Source organism: Gambusia affinis, linkage group LG18 (genome assembly GCF_019740435.1).
Source record: "Gambusia affinis linkage group LG18, SWU_Gaff_1.0, whole genome shotgun sequence".
Taxonomy (NCBI): domain Eukaryota; kingdom Metazoa; phylum Chordata; class Actinopteri; order Cyprinodontiformes; family Poeciliidae; genus Gambusia; species Gambusia affinis.
In genome coordinates, this window is record NC_057885.1 from 2,922,041 (window position 1) to 2,938,736 (window position 16,696).

The 16,696-nt window shown below is 39.8% G+C and overlaps 1 protein-coding gene across 1 annotated transcript in view; it reads right to left on the reverse strand.

The window, feature by feature from the left end:
* Positions 1 to 16,696, reverse strand: part of eml3 (EMAP like 3) — a 45,003-nt gene that overhangs the window by 23,215 nt on the left and 5,092 nt on the right. The window contains 3 exon segments of the mRNA XM_044097835.1: positions 464 to 934; positions 1,906 to 2,026; positions 2,177 to 2,353. Coding sequence (XP_043953770.1) covers positions 464 to 934; positions 1,906 to 2,026; positions 2,177 to 2,353 — 769 coding nt within the window.

A 16,696-nucleotide genomic window follows, 5' to 3' on the forward strand; every position in this document is an offset into this window, starting at 1 on the left:
CTGTCTGGACAGATGCTCTTTGAAAAGTTACAGCTATTAAGGTTTCCACAAAGCCTAACCTGTTCAGTCTAAGCATGTGTATTGCTAGCCTCAACATACACCTTTCACACCTATCATGCTGACCTGACCTCACATCACATCTTCCACTGGGTGCAGTGTAGTCGAACTAATTATGGACATGTCACTCAGCTGGATCAAATGCTCCACTCCAGCTCCATGTTTTCCAAACAACCTAATCAAATACATGAGAAACATTCCATTGGGATTATTTTAGAAAACGAACCCTCACCACCCCCAGACCCTTGGTGTTTTCTGATTCTGATAGCTAAAGGTTTGACCTGTGGCAGCACAACTGGGGTTTGCAGAATCCAACTCAGACAATATTAAAGTTGATTGAGTCTTAAAAAGCCATGCAAGATTAACTTGGTTATGCAGAAAGCAGCGGTGAGGCTGGCTCACGCACAGCGTCTTTTCTCCTTCCTGGATGGGGGACAGGGGTCCAGATCGCAGGCTGAGGTTTTGGTCAGAGCCGAGGGAGGCCGGGGCAGAACCCGGTTCATCCGGAGAGCAGCTTCTATCCAGGCATTCTTCCCTCTGAAGGGATCTCACCGTTGTTGGCTGAATAGGCTCCTCTACTGACGAAGCCCAACTTGTTTCTTTTTCTTGGTCCCCTCCAACTTCTTCATCCACCTGGTCCTCCTCTTCCTCGTCCTCCATGCCAGGGACACGGTGGAGTTTGCCTCGTGACCCGTCCAGCACAATCTCCCTTGGAGGAAGGCCGTCTTCAAGATGGAGGCTCTGAGCGTGTCTCGATAGTATGGTGGGCTCAGTCTGAGTTGCCTTGTCCAATGATGGCAGTCTGCCTTGCTGCTCTGCAGATACTCTGCTTCCTATGTGGCCGTTAGCATTGCTCACAATGCTCTCTGACTGTTGGCTGGAGAAGGTACAGAGGTAACATAATAGAAACAATACAACATTCCTGTTATGACCATTCATGTTAATACCTCAGGAAATCCTATCAACCTGGACTTGTACGTCACTTCTCTGCTGCAAACCTACAAAATTAGCAAATAATGCCTTATATCTTTGTATTGAAGCACTTTTTAAAAGAAGTTTTAGAATTTCATCTGTTTTAGTAGGAGTCCATCAGCATGCAGCGTCTAGACATGGTAAGTCTAGATCTCTTGTTCACAGCCTGTTCAGGTGAGCCCAGATCCTCTGCTGCATTGTGTTCAGGAATGCTGACTCAGCCATACTTAATGCTCCCACATACTCAGGTGTACTGTGTGAATTCTGTGATCCATGCAGACACCTGAGCACACTGCCGGTTGTGATTTCATGCCTATAGCCTACATTTCTCAAGAGAAATTCCTTCATTTCCCACAATCCAAGTGGATCCTAGCAATTTTGTTGAGCTAATGAGGCGCCTAGCCCCTTTTCTCCTCTACTGCATCCTGTCAGTGCTGCACAGAGAGCAGCAGTCGCATTGTGTGTCTTTACAAATGGTTGCTCTGACTCTCAACCTTATCACCTTGGTGCTGCATACAAAACGTAAGTATGGTGGTCCAACATGTACTAAGGTACAACCAAATATGTGGAGATCCATAGGAGTGTGTGTTTGCTTTTTGATACAGTGGCAAACTGTTCAAGGCGTCCCTGCAAGGAAAAGCTTGTAATGACAAAGGAGACATCAGTAATCCAACAAAACTGACAGACAAAAGCTTTGATTGTAGTAGATAAATAACAGGGAGGTTTTCTGAAATGCTGCCACTACCATCAGGACTACAAACCACCTAAACTGTCACTTTTTACTAACATCTAAAATTGTGCTTGGCAGAAATGGGAGGTGATGCTAAGGTAAGTGGTGTGGCTGTGAGCCGCAGTCTGGCTCTGAGTGGGAATCACCTGGCGGCCGTGGCAGCGTGGTAAATTCCATCGTTGGCTGAACTTGATGAGAGTTTTCTGCCGCTGGTGAAGCCGTCTGAGTGACACACCTGGTTCAGTACCCGGGCAGCACTGGGGTTCACTGGGGGAAGCAGAAGGAAAGGTCCATATTTGTGAGGGCATTCACTCTTCCTGCATGCACAATTACCAGAACATGAACAGTATGTTTGATGCAGGCCAGGACGGTCAGGATTTGACACAAATCCAACTTCTGACCTGACCAAACACTGACCTGCAATCAGCTGCTGCTTCAGTAATGGGAGCAGCTGATCATGCATGCGGATTCTCCGCAGAGCGTCAGCCAGCGACGACTTCAGCAGCGTGATCTCATCCTCCTGCGCCTGCAGACGCACCTCCATGGAGGAACTGCGGTCGGGGAAATCAGTGCTGCCGTCTGCTGACACATCATCTGCAAGTAAAAAAAAATTCTACGTGAAAACTAATGCCTCAGCTGAGAACATATGTTTGAGGACGCTCATTGCAGAAATACAAGCCTCAACTATAGTTCTAATTTTTTTTTTTTCAAAATACAGAAAATCCTCTGCCACCCGCTGATTAATATGGACAGTATTGCTTACACTGAATGAAAGTACCTTTGTACATTTTAAATCACGATCCACTGAATGGTGAGCTCTGCAGGAACCAAGACGAGGTGACTTTCACTGTAGGATAAATCTGAAACAACAAACTAATACATGCACATTTTCTCTACAAGGCTTTTTACCACCATGATAAAGAGCATTTCAAATGCACACACATTAAACCAAGACAAGTGCCAAAAACTTAGATTTTTTTTTATAGAATTATTCCGTTGCTAGCTTATGGAATAAAAGAACAAACAAGTTCCAAGTAGGGGTGGGCAGATTGCGGTTTTCTGATTACAGATCTTTTAAAAAGCCTGATCTGCTGATTCAGATATTGGCTGATACCAATATCTGAATCAGATAAACAATATCTGAATTTCTTTGTGTGAAATATTGATAAATATAGCAAGAAAGCCACTGAGTTGGCAGAAGTGGGGTGACTATTGTTAAATGTGCAGACATGGCCTCATGGGCGGCCTATCAGTCAAAAGAGCAGAAGAGAAAATGGTTGATTTTTTATCAAAATTCAGGAAATCAGTGCCAATACATCGTCTGGCCGATGAATCGTGCACTCGTAGTTCCTAGACATAAAGTTAATTAGAGAGAAAGGAGTCCTCATGCAACACAAGTTTAGATAGCTTTTGAGATGTGGGAAGGACTTTATTAGACTTCTTTATTATGTTTTTCCTCCCAAAGCTTTCTGTGGCTCTAGTGGCCTCAAATCAACAACAGTTGGTTAAGAAAAAAGGCAGATATGCAATTTGAGTTTGAGTCTGGGAATCAAACCGGGGAAGAAAAACTTTAGCAGATTTTTCTAATTAGGTACCCAAGAACCTATTTCTTTGTTAGTTAAATGTGGATCAGTTATTTATCAGATTTTGGTATCACAGCTGTTTGAGTTACATATGTTCTTACTGTTATTTTGACTTTTCTCAGCTAAGAGGAATTCAAAATAGACGTCAGGGCAGAAGCTATATAATTTTTACACTTCCGAGAAGGAAGAACCAGAGTCATTTTGTAAGAGCAGTGATGATGAAATCACCTCCAGTATTTCAGTTGAACAGAAAATGTCCTCAGAGAATCAGTTACGACATGCCAACACTTGCATGAGGCTCTTTTATGCTCAGTTGACAACATAATATGTCATGGCGCAGGCAAACAGCCAGCAGCTGTCAGCAACAAGAAAATTATTGGCAACGATCAACCTGAGAATCCAACATTCCAGCAGTCTGTTTGCTTTCCTGGAGATGAATCACAATGAGCAAATTCTGTACATCTTTCAGAAATTAAATTAAGAATAAGAGTTAAAGTCACATGTTGATGCGCACCCGGGCAAGTCACTCAACCGCAAGTTATGAATCAGTGTATGAAGATGTACATGTTTATGAGTGTGACTGGGTGAATGTGGCACTAGTGTAAACAGCTCTGAGCTGACTGTATGAACAGAAATATGATTTATCATTTCAGTCCATTTACCAACTGGCATATGATACATAGCTTTATAATTTGGATTGCATTGGGACATTGGGCTGCACAGTGTCGCAGTTGGTAGAGCTGTTGCCTTGCAGTAAGAAGGTCCTGGGTTCGATTCCCGGCCCGGGGTCTTTCTTCATGAAGTTTGCATGTTCTCCCTGTGCATGGTGGGTTCTCTCCGGGTTCTCTGGTTTCTTCCCATAGTCCAAAAACATGACTGTCAGGTTAATTGGTGTCTCTAAATTCTCCCTAGGTGTGAGTGTGTGTGTTCATGGTTGTGTGTCCTGTATGTCTCTGTGTTCCCCTGCGACACACTGGTGACCATGCTGCACCGATGCAGTGATTCATGCAAAAGGAAACCCAACCAAGTATTGAGAGCATAGAAATAAACAGAACCTGAAATTTAAGATGACTAAGGTAACATTTTCATAAGAAGGAAATCTGTAAATCACTGCAAAAGATTCCACAGGTCCTCCTGATAAATTGATTTCAATTTCCTTGGAATAGGAAAAGTTAAATCTATTCTCAGATACAAGAACAGGAAATGAAGAACTTTCTTCAAGAGCGTTTGCTATATTTAGCCAGGTTTAATGAATGGGTGCGTTCAAGTCTGCTTTGGAGGAAAAAAAAGTTCTATAGTTTGGCTTTGACTTGTACAGAAATTAAACTGAAAGTGAAACATATACGACAATGTTTTGTATTAACATTTTTCATTTCAAAACTGTAATTTCCCGACATACTGTTAAAGGCTTCACACGTGTGAAACTAAAAACTAAAAATGTTTATAAAAATGTATCCAAGCAATCAACCAAAGTTGGACCATTTCTAATAAATCAAGTTTATAATCTATAAATAATAACCAAAGTCTAACTACTTGTAGCGACGTGTACAAGTAGTTACAATTATGAAACATATTTTCAGCCAACACCACTAAACATTAGAGCCTTTAAAAATGAAAAGTTAGTTTTGCTCAGTAGCATACACACGTGTGTGTTGAAAACCAGTAGTTCCTCTGTGCAGTCACCTCATACACAGAAGCTACTGGCTGAGTTGACACACCACACCCTCTGTGTTCTTCCATCCATGGCCTTTATACAGTGTAACCAAAAGCCACAAGCGCTTACAAAGCCATAAAACAAAGAAAATCCTCAGTGGTGTAGACTTTGCACCATATCATTGTACTAAAAAGGGTTTGGTGTAAAAAGACAAATCTTCCTCAGAACCTGTGATTGTGGACCAAAGAGGTACAGAGGTACTATATGGAGAGAGCAACTGCTTTAGAGAATCTAAATCAATGCAGAAATGAATCTGCAGACTGCAATCATTGGCACCGTATAATTCCTGGTTGTGGATCTTGATTGTTAGTTTTTGCTAAAGTTAGGTTTTACAGTTCTGAAGGAATTGAAGAGAAGAAGAGAGTGGCTCTAGGTCTGAAGATTTAACAGCAACGACACGTTTTTAGTGAAAAGAAAATCCTGCCGTCTTTCTTCTAGTTTTTTACATTGAGTCTCAAATATGCTTGTTGAGTTTTCAGAAGACAGTAGATATATATTATTTCTTTCTCTGTGTTTCTGTGTTTTGCTCTGACAGTAATTCATATTACTGGCAATATTCACGACCAGTTTTCATCTAAATACATTCAGACCAGTGACGTGCGGTCAGGGGAGGCAGGTGAGGCAGTGCCTCACCAGCCATCATGGAAAGAAAGAAAATACAAACCAACTTTATGTTCCAGAACCTTGTGAGTTAAACAGCTAAATCTGCAGCGCTTATTAATGCAAGTTATTAATACATTTTCAACCCCTACATAACCTAATTCAACAGAGGTCCAGTCATTTGGTGTAGGTAGTGGAATGGAGATCATCTTAAGTGATGGCAGAATAAAGACACCTGTGTGGAAGGTGCATCCATTGGTTCATCAGTATTCCTGACTACCATCACATCATGAAGAGAACAGAACATGTCATGAAATCAGAAAAACAGCTGTTGAGAAGTATAAGTCAGGTGATGGATACAAAAAAAAATCTTCAAAGCCCTGAACTTTCCCCGGAGTTCAGTTAGATTTATCATCAATAAATGGAAATAATCTGGTCCATCTGTAAATCTGCCCAGATCAGGCTGTCTTCACAAACTAGTGAGACAACGCTGAATGAACTACAAGCTTCAGCAGTTGAAACGGAGTGACTCTGCAGACAGCAACTGTTGCCCAGCTTTTCACCAGTCAAAGCTTTATGGGACAGAAGCCATCAGGACTGGACTAGAGTCCAGATAGAGACTGACTAGTCCATCAGATCAAAAATATTTGATCTGATGAGACCAAAATGGAGCTTTTTGTCCTTCAGGCAAGACGCCAAGTGTAGTGGACATCAAACACACCATCCCCACTGGGAACCATGGCGGTGGCAGCATCATGCAATCTGACATGAAGTGGGTGAATATTTATGCAAGTTTTTTTGTTGGTATTTTGTAGAAATCACCTTTCAAAGTCAAATAAAATGGAGAAAACATCAAAGGAAGTGGAATAATCATCTTTTGATAGGCAAAATGAAAATCTTCAAAGCTGAACTTTCCACCGGATTCATTAGATTTATCATCAATAAAGAAATGTGGATGGAAAAGTTTGAGAAAAGCGAAACCACATGAGACCTCTGTGCCCCACTCTGGCCTCCTGCTTCACTGATTTCAGGAAAAATAGAAAAACACTCATATGTGCAGCATTAATGATCCGCTACCATTTACAAATAAACGCCATTTCCTCACAAAACCTCAACTCTGCTTCGACATTCAGATAGCGACAGATCGACACGAACAAGAAGAGTTCATATGAACTAATCATCTTCAGCTGGTCCTGCAGGAATGGAAACTTGGCCTGAGCAGAACAAAGTCATGGAAGTGTGTATGTGTGTGTGTGTGTGTGTGTGTGTGTGTGTGTGTGTGTGTGTGTGTGTGTGCGTGTGTGTGTGTGTGTGTGTGTGTGTGCATGCAATGTGATGCTGTGGAGCATCTGTCCAAACCGGGAAAGCTTTATGAACAAAGTCCAGGTTAGGAATCATTTCTGTAACAAAGACTGGGATCCATTTCATTTTACGGTCTTGGCTACAACCAGTTAGACTTTTTCTGCTTCTGATTACCAGTCAGGGCCCCTTCATGCACACTGCAAGCTCACTTCACTTATTCATGCTGATATTCGTGCTGCAAAAATGTTTCTACACAGTAAGAAAGGTGAGCAAAACAGAAAAAGAAAAAGAAAACATGTTCTCTGAAATAAAATAAAAACATAAAGGCAAATAAAATAAAATAAAATAAATAAATAAATAAAAAAGGAGCACCTCCATAACTGGATGTATCATCATACTGTTTCTCTCTCTGCATAAAGAAGCCACAAACAACTTCACTTCAATAAGCCTAGGTTATGTTTTTCATCAGTACAGTATGTGTCAAGTAACTGGAACCCTGTGATTAACAGAAACATTTACATTCTTCATGTTCTCCAAACCTAATGGCTACAGGCAGAATCTTTTGATTTATTTATATCATAATTAAATCAAGTATATTGATTTAATAAGAGATTAGGTCTGAGTTTCAAATTGTAGATGAATATATTATTTTTTATTATGGAAGCATTTTGTAAGAGAGGTGTCCTCTACAGGTGCCTATTTTCACTTTGTCATCCCTGAGAAGAAAATTGAAAAAATTGAACAGAACACCAAAAAGTATACAACATGTTTACAGCTTATTGGACATAGGCATAAATCCAGCAAAATAGCAAATTAAAAACAGGAAGATTAATCTTAAAAAAAAAAAATCACCAGACGAGTGAAGAGTTGTCCGCTTTTAAAAAGAATGAGACCTAACCGAGCCTGAACATTAACCTTAAACTCAAGCAGATGATTTTCTTCTCATTACACAGCAGTAATTGGAGAAATCTGGAAAAGGCAGAACAATGAGAACTGGGTAATTCTCACCAGGAAGGAATGCCAAACAGGAAGCTGGGCTTTTCCTCCAAGAGGTTGTTCAAGTTACAAACAACCCCAACTCCATCTTCACTTAAACAAATGTAACTGACAATACAATTAATAATTGATTCAAGAATTTTTGTTGAATCCAAAACCTCTGAACACGGCACTGAAGAGAAATAAACCCTCAGAGACAACAAGGGTTAACTGATGAAAGTTTTTAAAGTCACTCAGACAGTTTCTCCTTCGATTTCCTTTTTACTCACTGAATTATTTCATGTAACTGGAAGTTTGGAGGACCACACCCACTGCTGCTGTAAAGAAACACTGGATATGTTTTTGGCAGAGGAGTCCTCTACTTAGTGGCCTGGATTTAATGGGTAAAATGAATGGCCCAGTCTGTTTTACTGGCCATGAAACTGGCAACGAGGGAGTTTCACAATCAATTTTTGAAGGATAAATACAGTAAATTCTCAAGGTGTCTCCTAACTCGCCATACTCTTAACTTTTTTTTCAGTTCGTGCTTTTTCTGCAGCAAATAGCAAAGTCATAATTATTGTTTTTGTACGGAACTTTGCTGCAGTTTTAAACCTGTTTTTAAAGGTGCTATATAAATAAATTTGACATCAACATAAACAAAGATTACAATTTTTTTAAAGAAAGAAAAAAAGACTAAAAAAACAAAGCCATACATTGTAGTTATTTTTATTTAGTATTATTATTCCTAAATTGCCTATAGCATGTTTAGGTTTACATTCTGATATCCAATCATGACAGAAAACACTGGAATACCAGCACTAAAAGAAACTAGTATGGCAGTGTAACAGTAGCTTCTCCCAAATGCATTATAATAATTATAGCTGCTTTCATATCCAAGAAGGTTCTTAGAACAGGTGCCAAAAGTTTTGCATTTGGACATTTGATTATTTTATTATCTATCTGGGACATAAAGCAGAGAATTCATCAGACATTTTATTCTTACTCTGGGAAGTGCAGGAGGCGTTACAGTTTTTGGAAACAGTCGCAGGTTTCTCTAGCCTCACAGAGTTGGATGTTCCTCGATAATAAAAATGGATTATTCATCTGAACCCTCTGCAGCTGCATGGCAGCAGCTTCAGCTGTGGATCCAAGTTTTTGCTGCCAAAGCAGTTCACCACAAATAGAGATTGAAATATTTTCAAGGCCCCCAAAATAGTTGAACGTATAGCTTCAAAGCAAATTACAAACTGGCAAAATTAAAGACAAGCTAGACCAATATATTATATTGTATTTCTCAAATGTCAAAGTGGTTCATGCAAATTATATTTTATACACTTTTAAAATACTGCTTTCTTTGCATTTGGATGTTGTTTACATACAAGTCTGTGCTTATTTGCATAAAAGGATCCTGGTTCTGGTAACAGTTACCTTCCCAAGTCAAACACTGACTGCTTTCTTGAACCTGTAGCCCGGCCAATCTACACTCTTCCCCTTCGCCTACAGCAAAGGAACGATCACTACATGACTTTTAACGATCGCTATGTGGAGTGCTGTAATTAAAGCTGGTGTTACCACAATTTATTCAGTGGCTGCCAGAGGTTGGTTACACTGGGTCTTTAAAAACTGAAGGAATGAACAAATGAGGACGAATGTGCACAAGAAAGATGGCTGATTTCCTCTGCAATCTTTCCGATATTTTCAGTGCACATGCTAAAACCTTTGCAAGCAGATTCAGAATTCCCAGAAGGTCCAGCTTGACAAGCCAACAGGTGTGTCAGGTCAGCCACGTCCCTTATGGAACACTATTTTTCCAGTGGCAACTCAAGTTGAAAGTCCTAATGGCAACTTGACTATCATTTGTTTTCACATGTAAAAAATAAATCATTAAGATGCTAAGCTCTCTATGTTATGGAGTACAAGCTATATCCAGAAAAGTCGTAAAGCCCTAACCACAAAGTATTTAGACATTTATCAGTTGGATATTCATGTCAAAGCACAGCTAGGCTCTCCCTCTCTCTCTTTCTCTCTCTCTCTTCGTCTCTATCACTCACACACACATGTGCACCCACACACTAATTCAGTTACTTTTCCACTCTACACTGACAGTCTGGTTTTCTTGTTTTCAGTTTCTCCATCTCTGAGCCAAGATTGTGGATGACTCATCAGAGTGTGGCAACAGCTCCAGAGAAGCAGAAATCTGCTACACATTTCAAATTCACAGCAACTGCACCACTGTTCCAGCTGACATTAAGGCTCAATAATGGCGCAGCAGAATGTTTGGAACATTTGGACACTGAGTCACTATCTGTTGCATTGTCGTTGCTGCAGATTTTTCGCTACACACCACCAGTCAGCAGAGGAATGGGCAGGAAGTGATGCATGAATGTACATAAAATGCTATAGATAAGTTTTTGTGCAGTTTTTTGGTTAAAATCTAGACACATGAGCATTTTGACTTTGCGCTGGGTTTGAATTGTTAAACTCCAACAGGATGAAATATGGAATATTTGCCGGTAAAGCTGAACTATTCCTTCTGGTCAGAAGGAGAACTGCAGCATAGCGGTCAAAAACAGAGCTGGAAAAGTGTTTGGTACATCATGTCAGGTATTTCTTAACAATAACTAGATTTAAGTTTATTTCAACGCAATAAAGATGAATTTATTCATGTTTAAAGTTCACCAGCAAAACATTGAGAGCCGGAAAGCCCGAGAACTTGTTCATCTGCGATAGCTTGTTTACAGTACATCAGAAAAAAAAACATGTTTAATTTAAATGTAAAATTCAATAATCCAATCCAAGAGTTTGCTTTGATTACTAAATGGGACAAGTATCTTTAGAAATAATTTTAAATTGATAGGGAAAGTTAAAACTGTTCTTCATCTCCCTCGTAAATAACCTATCAGTGCTGCATTTTCACAGAGGCTCTGCTGTTGTGTGATGGAGAAATAGTAATCTTAAACTTTACAGACACATCTGATCAAAATGAGTGTTGTTCCATCACCAGTGCAGTACAAACACATGAACACGTCATATTTAATACTTGTTCTTCATTTTTAGGTTTCAAAACAAACAAACAATTACTGCAATATCAGAATTGAGAAAGAAAATCACAAATTGATTTCTTCTGAATCACATGAAGCTCTATGCTTTCTGCCATTTTACATAATTTACAGACAGTTTTTGTAAATCTTACTCGGTTTAATCATAAGTTGAAGCGATCAGACCAGTTTAGTCTAGAAGTTCTTGTTCTCCCATCCACTGAACTCAGGTTTCTAATCACATCACAGAAAATTCAGTACCAAGGCATAAAGACCAGCATCCTCTGAGTCTCACATCACCAGATGCAATGCAAATTGTCACATGCATGTGTGAAAATCACTACTCCTCCCCGAGATAACGGACCGATAACTCCACACTAACTCCACCGGAGTGGAGTTGTGTTCTCTGGAGGGAACAGTCACGCCTCCCTGACTGCGTTGTTGGAATTGTTGAGCTTGTTGCGATGTAGATTATGGGGTTTTTCAGGAGTTGTCTTGACTCCTTCATTCCAGTAAAGTAGACACGTAATGCTGCAACAGTCCAACATGTTTTAAGTTTCTGACTGAGTGGAAAGAGTCTAGCGTTCCAACAGGACTGTGGACCTGACACAAAGCAAGGTCCATAAGGATATGAATGAGTGAGCAGTTTGTGGAGGAACCTGACTGGTTTGCATTGAACCCTGACTTCAACACGGTCAGGTGTTTCCACAGTTTTTATTGAAAACATCTGAAGGTTGTAGCTCCTGTAGCCTCAGAACTGAACTCAGATCAGTATCGCATGTCGGTGCATGTCAAACTGCTGTTGAAAAGAACCAACTTCCACATTTGTATGTCCTCAAGAAGGTCAGAAAGGCCTTATTTCATAAAAATGTCATTATTAGAAAAGCTTACATTTCCAACCCAGAACGCAGCATTTTCTCTGAAACCCATTATAAACTCCTTTCCCTAATTTACATGTTGCAGTGATGACAGGATGTTGTTACTCAAAATGTATTAGTTCCCTACATGCTCATAAACCAATAGAAATGATTTATAAATCTACCGGTTGCAACATTTTGAGGAATCAGTGGAAATTCCTAGCAGCAAGAAAAAGGAGAAGCTCAAAAAGCGCACCATGACCCAATCACAGAGTCAACATGTAGGCCTGCTGGAACGCCGTCATTCATCTTAAAAACGGAACCAGTTGTTTTTTTCTTTTTGAAATGGTCTTACAAGCATTTGGAGGCCTGAGTCATAGACCACGGTCCCATCATCTCCTCATCGGTTTTGGTTGAGTGAGATCTGTTCCGCCTCCCTGAAAGGACAGACCCAGCACAGCCAAAAATGACAACAAAACATGTCTTAACATATATGCCTGTTTTTCTGGTTAATCCATTTAGGAGCTGTGTGTGTGCGTGCGTGTGGGGGTGTGCGTGTGTGTGTGTGTGTGTGTTCTTGTATACTTATGTGTACTTGACAACTTTTCACTAACAAAAGAGGTCATTTGTGGAAAATGAGAACATTTTGTGAATTAAACTTTGATGAAGGTTAGGAATAGATTCCTAACCTTCCTAACCATTAATAGTGGTTAGGAAGGTTTGCTATAGTTACCCTACAGCTGGCAGGTCTTAGGAACAGAGCTGCCCAATAATCAGGTACAAGTGAAATACTGATCCTCTGATGAACTCAACTAGTGATCTGGTAAACCCGCTGAAGTCCGTCTCCAGGTTGCTCCACACAGGCAGAAAGAAGGAATGTCGGTTGTGGCGGATGGTTCTGGTTGTGCTGGAGGTTTCTTCCTGTTAAAGGAGACCTCTCCATTGTGCTGTCGCTACAAGCATGCTCAGTATGAGAGACTGCTGCAAAGCTCAGGACACCATGGGTTTCCTTATATTGAAAACCTTTTGACCAATTTGAGTAATAAACTGAACTTCACCGCCTTGTTTGACATCTTGGATCAATTGGAATGAATATAATTGGACTTGGGATCTGCCTGTATGACTGCTTTGGTAGTAAGGAAACCTGGGCTGGAGTTTTTCTGGAGGAACAATCCAGCCGGAGCCATGATTAAAGGCCGACAGTGACAGGCAGGGATGCTCTCACTTTTGTGGTGGACAAGTTAAGTGCATGTCAAGCCGGAGGTGAAGATTTATGCTCTTTGTATGCAACAGCAGAACCTAGACACAGCTGGATTTAGGCTGGGGTCATTCTAACCTAAATGTTACACGGAGAACTGTAGAATCAAGAGAACCTTGATGATCATGATCACTTCTACACCATCGCGTTACATCGTATTGTTATATTAAATCACAATAAGACTGACACCAAAAGTTCAATGTTATGAATAGTTTTGCAATGAAGGGTATGAGCAGATGGAGGATATTATGTCTAAATTGTGAAGAGACAGAAAAATGCAAAAAGATAAAATAAAATTAATTAATTAATTAATAAAAACAACTATGGCTTAAAGAAAACCTAAATATCTTCTGAAAGTTTGAATAACTGGTGTTAGACTAGAAATGTACTGGTAAGTATATCATACTCATCATCGGGTGAAACCGTGTTCAAACAGCGAATAGATATCAGTCAGGAAAAGGTGATCAGTGCATCTCTTTTTATGCCAATATGAATATTTGGAGTTAGAACTTAAACAAATTAATTTCAACGAACTCAATAGATTTTAATGTTTTAAAAATTTTAGCACAATTCATTTTTATTGACATTAAGGTTCCAGTGAGAACTTTAGTGTTCATGCATTTCTGGTACGCCCGTCAATCTGACGCACAAGCGACATCCGTAAACAACAGGGCTGGACGATGGAGCTGCTTCTGCTGGCTCAGGTTCATTTGTGCTTCTAAAACCGATCTTATTGGATGCTGGAAAAGACTATTATTGTGTTCAAGTTGTGCTGAAAGGACTAAAATAGCATCTCAATGCTAAACACGTAGCAGCAGCACAGACGTCCACAGTCTAGATTTTTAAAGAAGTTCCATGAATCACCAGAAGTTCCTGAAACTCTGGAAAGATGAACGGATAGAATAGAATTTTGTTCCAATTTGATGGTTAAAGAACCTGAAGAACAAATTAAACACCATAAATATATTTAATGTTGAGCTTATATTTATTTTTATTCAATATTTTAAGGTTTAGAATGGAATTTCTTTCTTATTTTGTCTATGTATGTGCAATGCAATGCGATTAATTACAGATCCTCCAATTAACTCAATTCAAAATTTCAATCTAGGCCCAGCAGAAAAAAAAGAAAAGAAGTAGTACTCAAGCCTTTTGCATCCCCCTAGAAAATTTCCCGTTACATTATGTTGAAATCACTTTGCTTTCATACAATTAAGTGGTAATAAAGCACCTAATAAAACTTGTCTCCTATAAGCTTCATACTAGTAACATGGTTTGCAGATGAAAGAGCTGGGGCCTCATGCATAAAGCGTGCCTGCGCACAAAAAATGTGTGGCGGCATATTTTACGCACAAGTCGGCATGTATAAAAATTAATTTTGTGTCAAAGTTTGCATAAATATACGCACAATTTCTTGCTGGTGTGAAAATGTGCGGCAGCCACGGAAACTTTTTCTGTGAACAATATCAAACTACAAAGCATCAAAATTCACCTAAATACACTGAAATCTGACTGCATTCAGTTATTTACACCAAGAAGTTACAAACCCGATGTTTTTCATGATTCTAATATTTTATTGTTTAAATGTAAACGATGAAACTGAACCGCATTTGACCTCAGACAATAAGCTAACATGCACACAAAATAAAGAAAATAAATATTAAAATATGTGAAAACCTCACTCGAATATAAATAGTACTTTTTCTCAGCTTTTGTCACATAAAGATGTAACACATTGGTCTGAGCCCCGAAGCGCATGAAATGCATCTATGAAATCCTTTCATTCTCACTAGAAGAAGAAAACAGGGTTGGATCAGCAGATGAACTCCAACCTGCTGATTAAAAATAATCAATAGGCTTGATTATTTTTATACAATCACATGTATATACAGTACAGACCAAAAGTTTGGACACACTTTCTAATTGAATTCAATGAGAAGGTGTGTCCAAACTTTTGGTCTGTACTGTAAGTAGCTGTGTAAAGGTGTGCCGCGTATTTTGGAGCGCTTTGGCTCCGATGGAGAACATCGCCAATGAGTCAGAGGGAGTGTGTGTTCAGAGTTCATATTGATCTGTTGGGAATTTGATGATAGTTTATAAGAGTTTAGATTGCTCAGACTGATCATCCTGGAGCTCTGAGCAAAACTGAAAGTGCTGTGCGGTACCGGTACCGGTCCAGCTGCAGTCATCCTTCAGTCGAGTCGCCCGCTTTGTGAATGCCCCTAATGGAGACTCTTTTATGCATGAGGCCCCTGAACTTTGAGCCTTGAAACAAGAGATTGTGTATTGTGTTATTTCTGAAAGCCTGAGTCTCCATGTCTTGTGGGAGGCTGGCGCTCAGACAGCTGCTGCCTTGCGACACTCTGCTAAACTGTTCAAAGTTGACTCTCTCTTCACAACAATACAGTCTTTCTGGTCCAACTGGTTGATGTACCAGTTTCAAAAAGCGTGCTTCTATCCAAACAGATCATTTCCAGCAGTGAAGCTGAATCAGAAGACAAAACACTACCAGGCACACCTCTGGATTTCAGCCTCATTCTGTCAACGCCCCACAAACAGAAAGCTGCTTTCTGCACTGGCAAAAACATCACATCTGAATTATACTTCAAGTTACATAAAAGCAATGTTAAATGTTGTTCTTCCAACTAATGTTCTTATTACCACCCTTGGATGCTGAATAATGACCTCAACCACCTAAAACACTGAAGCACTTTGTACTCTACTTTTAGGTCTCTGGTTTGCAACTGCATCACATCCTGTACGCCCCTGCACATGACTGTGAGGCCCATCTGAGAAAAGAAACAGAGAGCAGAGGCATCTGTGAGAAACTTTCTCTTCCTCCTTCCTACACATGACTGAGTGCAGTCAAACATACACAGTATTTGCTGATCGAAAGAGAAATTAATCTCCACATTTACATTGACGAAGGCTCAAATATTTACAGTGCAATACGTGCTGTACAAGACAGTTGGTTCGCTGACTCAATAACCGGCCATCAGATTTAACTGTTTATTGCAGTTCTACACTACCGCTCCAGCTCTGCATAAACACTGTGATACACCTTAGGAATACTTTTTGGCATATGAATAAGTATTCCCATGTTTGTCTCGAAACAGTTGAACAAATGCTGAGGCTATTTTTTGACCAATTTATTTCAGTTTCCTCTTCCTCCTTTGAATGTCTGGTTTCAACAAATGTTCACACAGAAAAAGCTAGTTCATAAAACTATTTCTGCTAAACATAAACTGTGTGCCATTTTCACAGCAAACTCGCTAGCATCTTAGTATTAGCACCTTAGCATTAGAACCTAAGTATTTATGTATTTCTATCACGCCTGTCAATCTGACGCACAAACGACGTCCATAAACAACAGAGCTGGATGGCCGAGCTGCTTCTCTTGGCTTATTGCTTCAGTGTAAGTTTTTAAAAACAATTACAATTTATCCAATAGCAACATTTTACTGAAAACATTCCTCAGATTTTCTGAGATAAGTGGTCCATGCTAGTTAGCAGCTTCCTGTGTATTGCACTCATGTGTAAAGTCAACAGCTGGCAAAATTATGCTTTGAGTTTCCTGGTTGATTTGCTCCAAATCAGAAGATGAAAACAT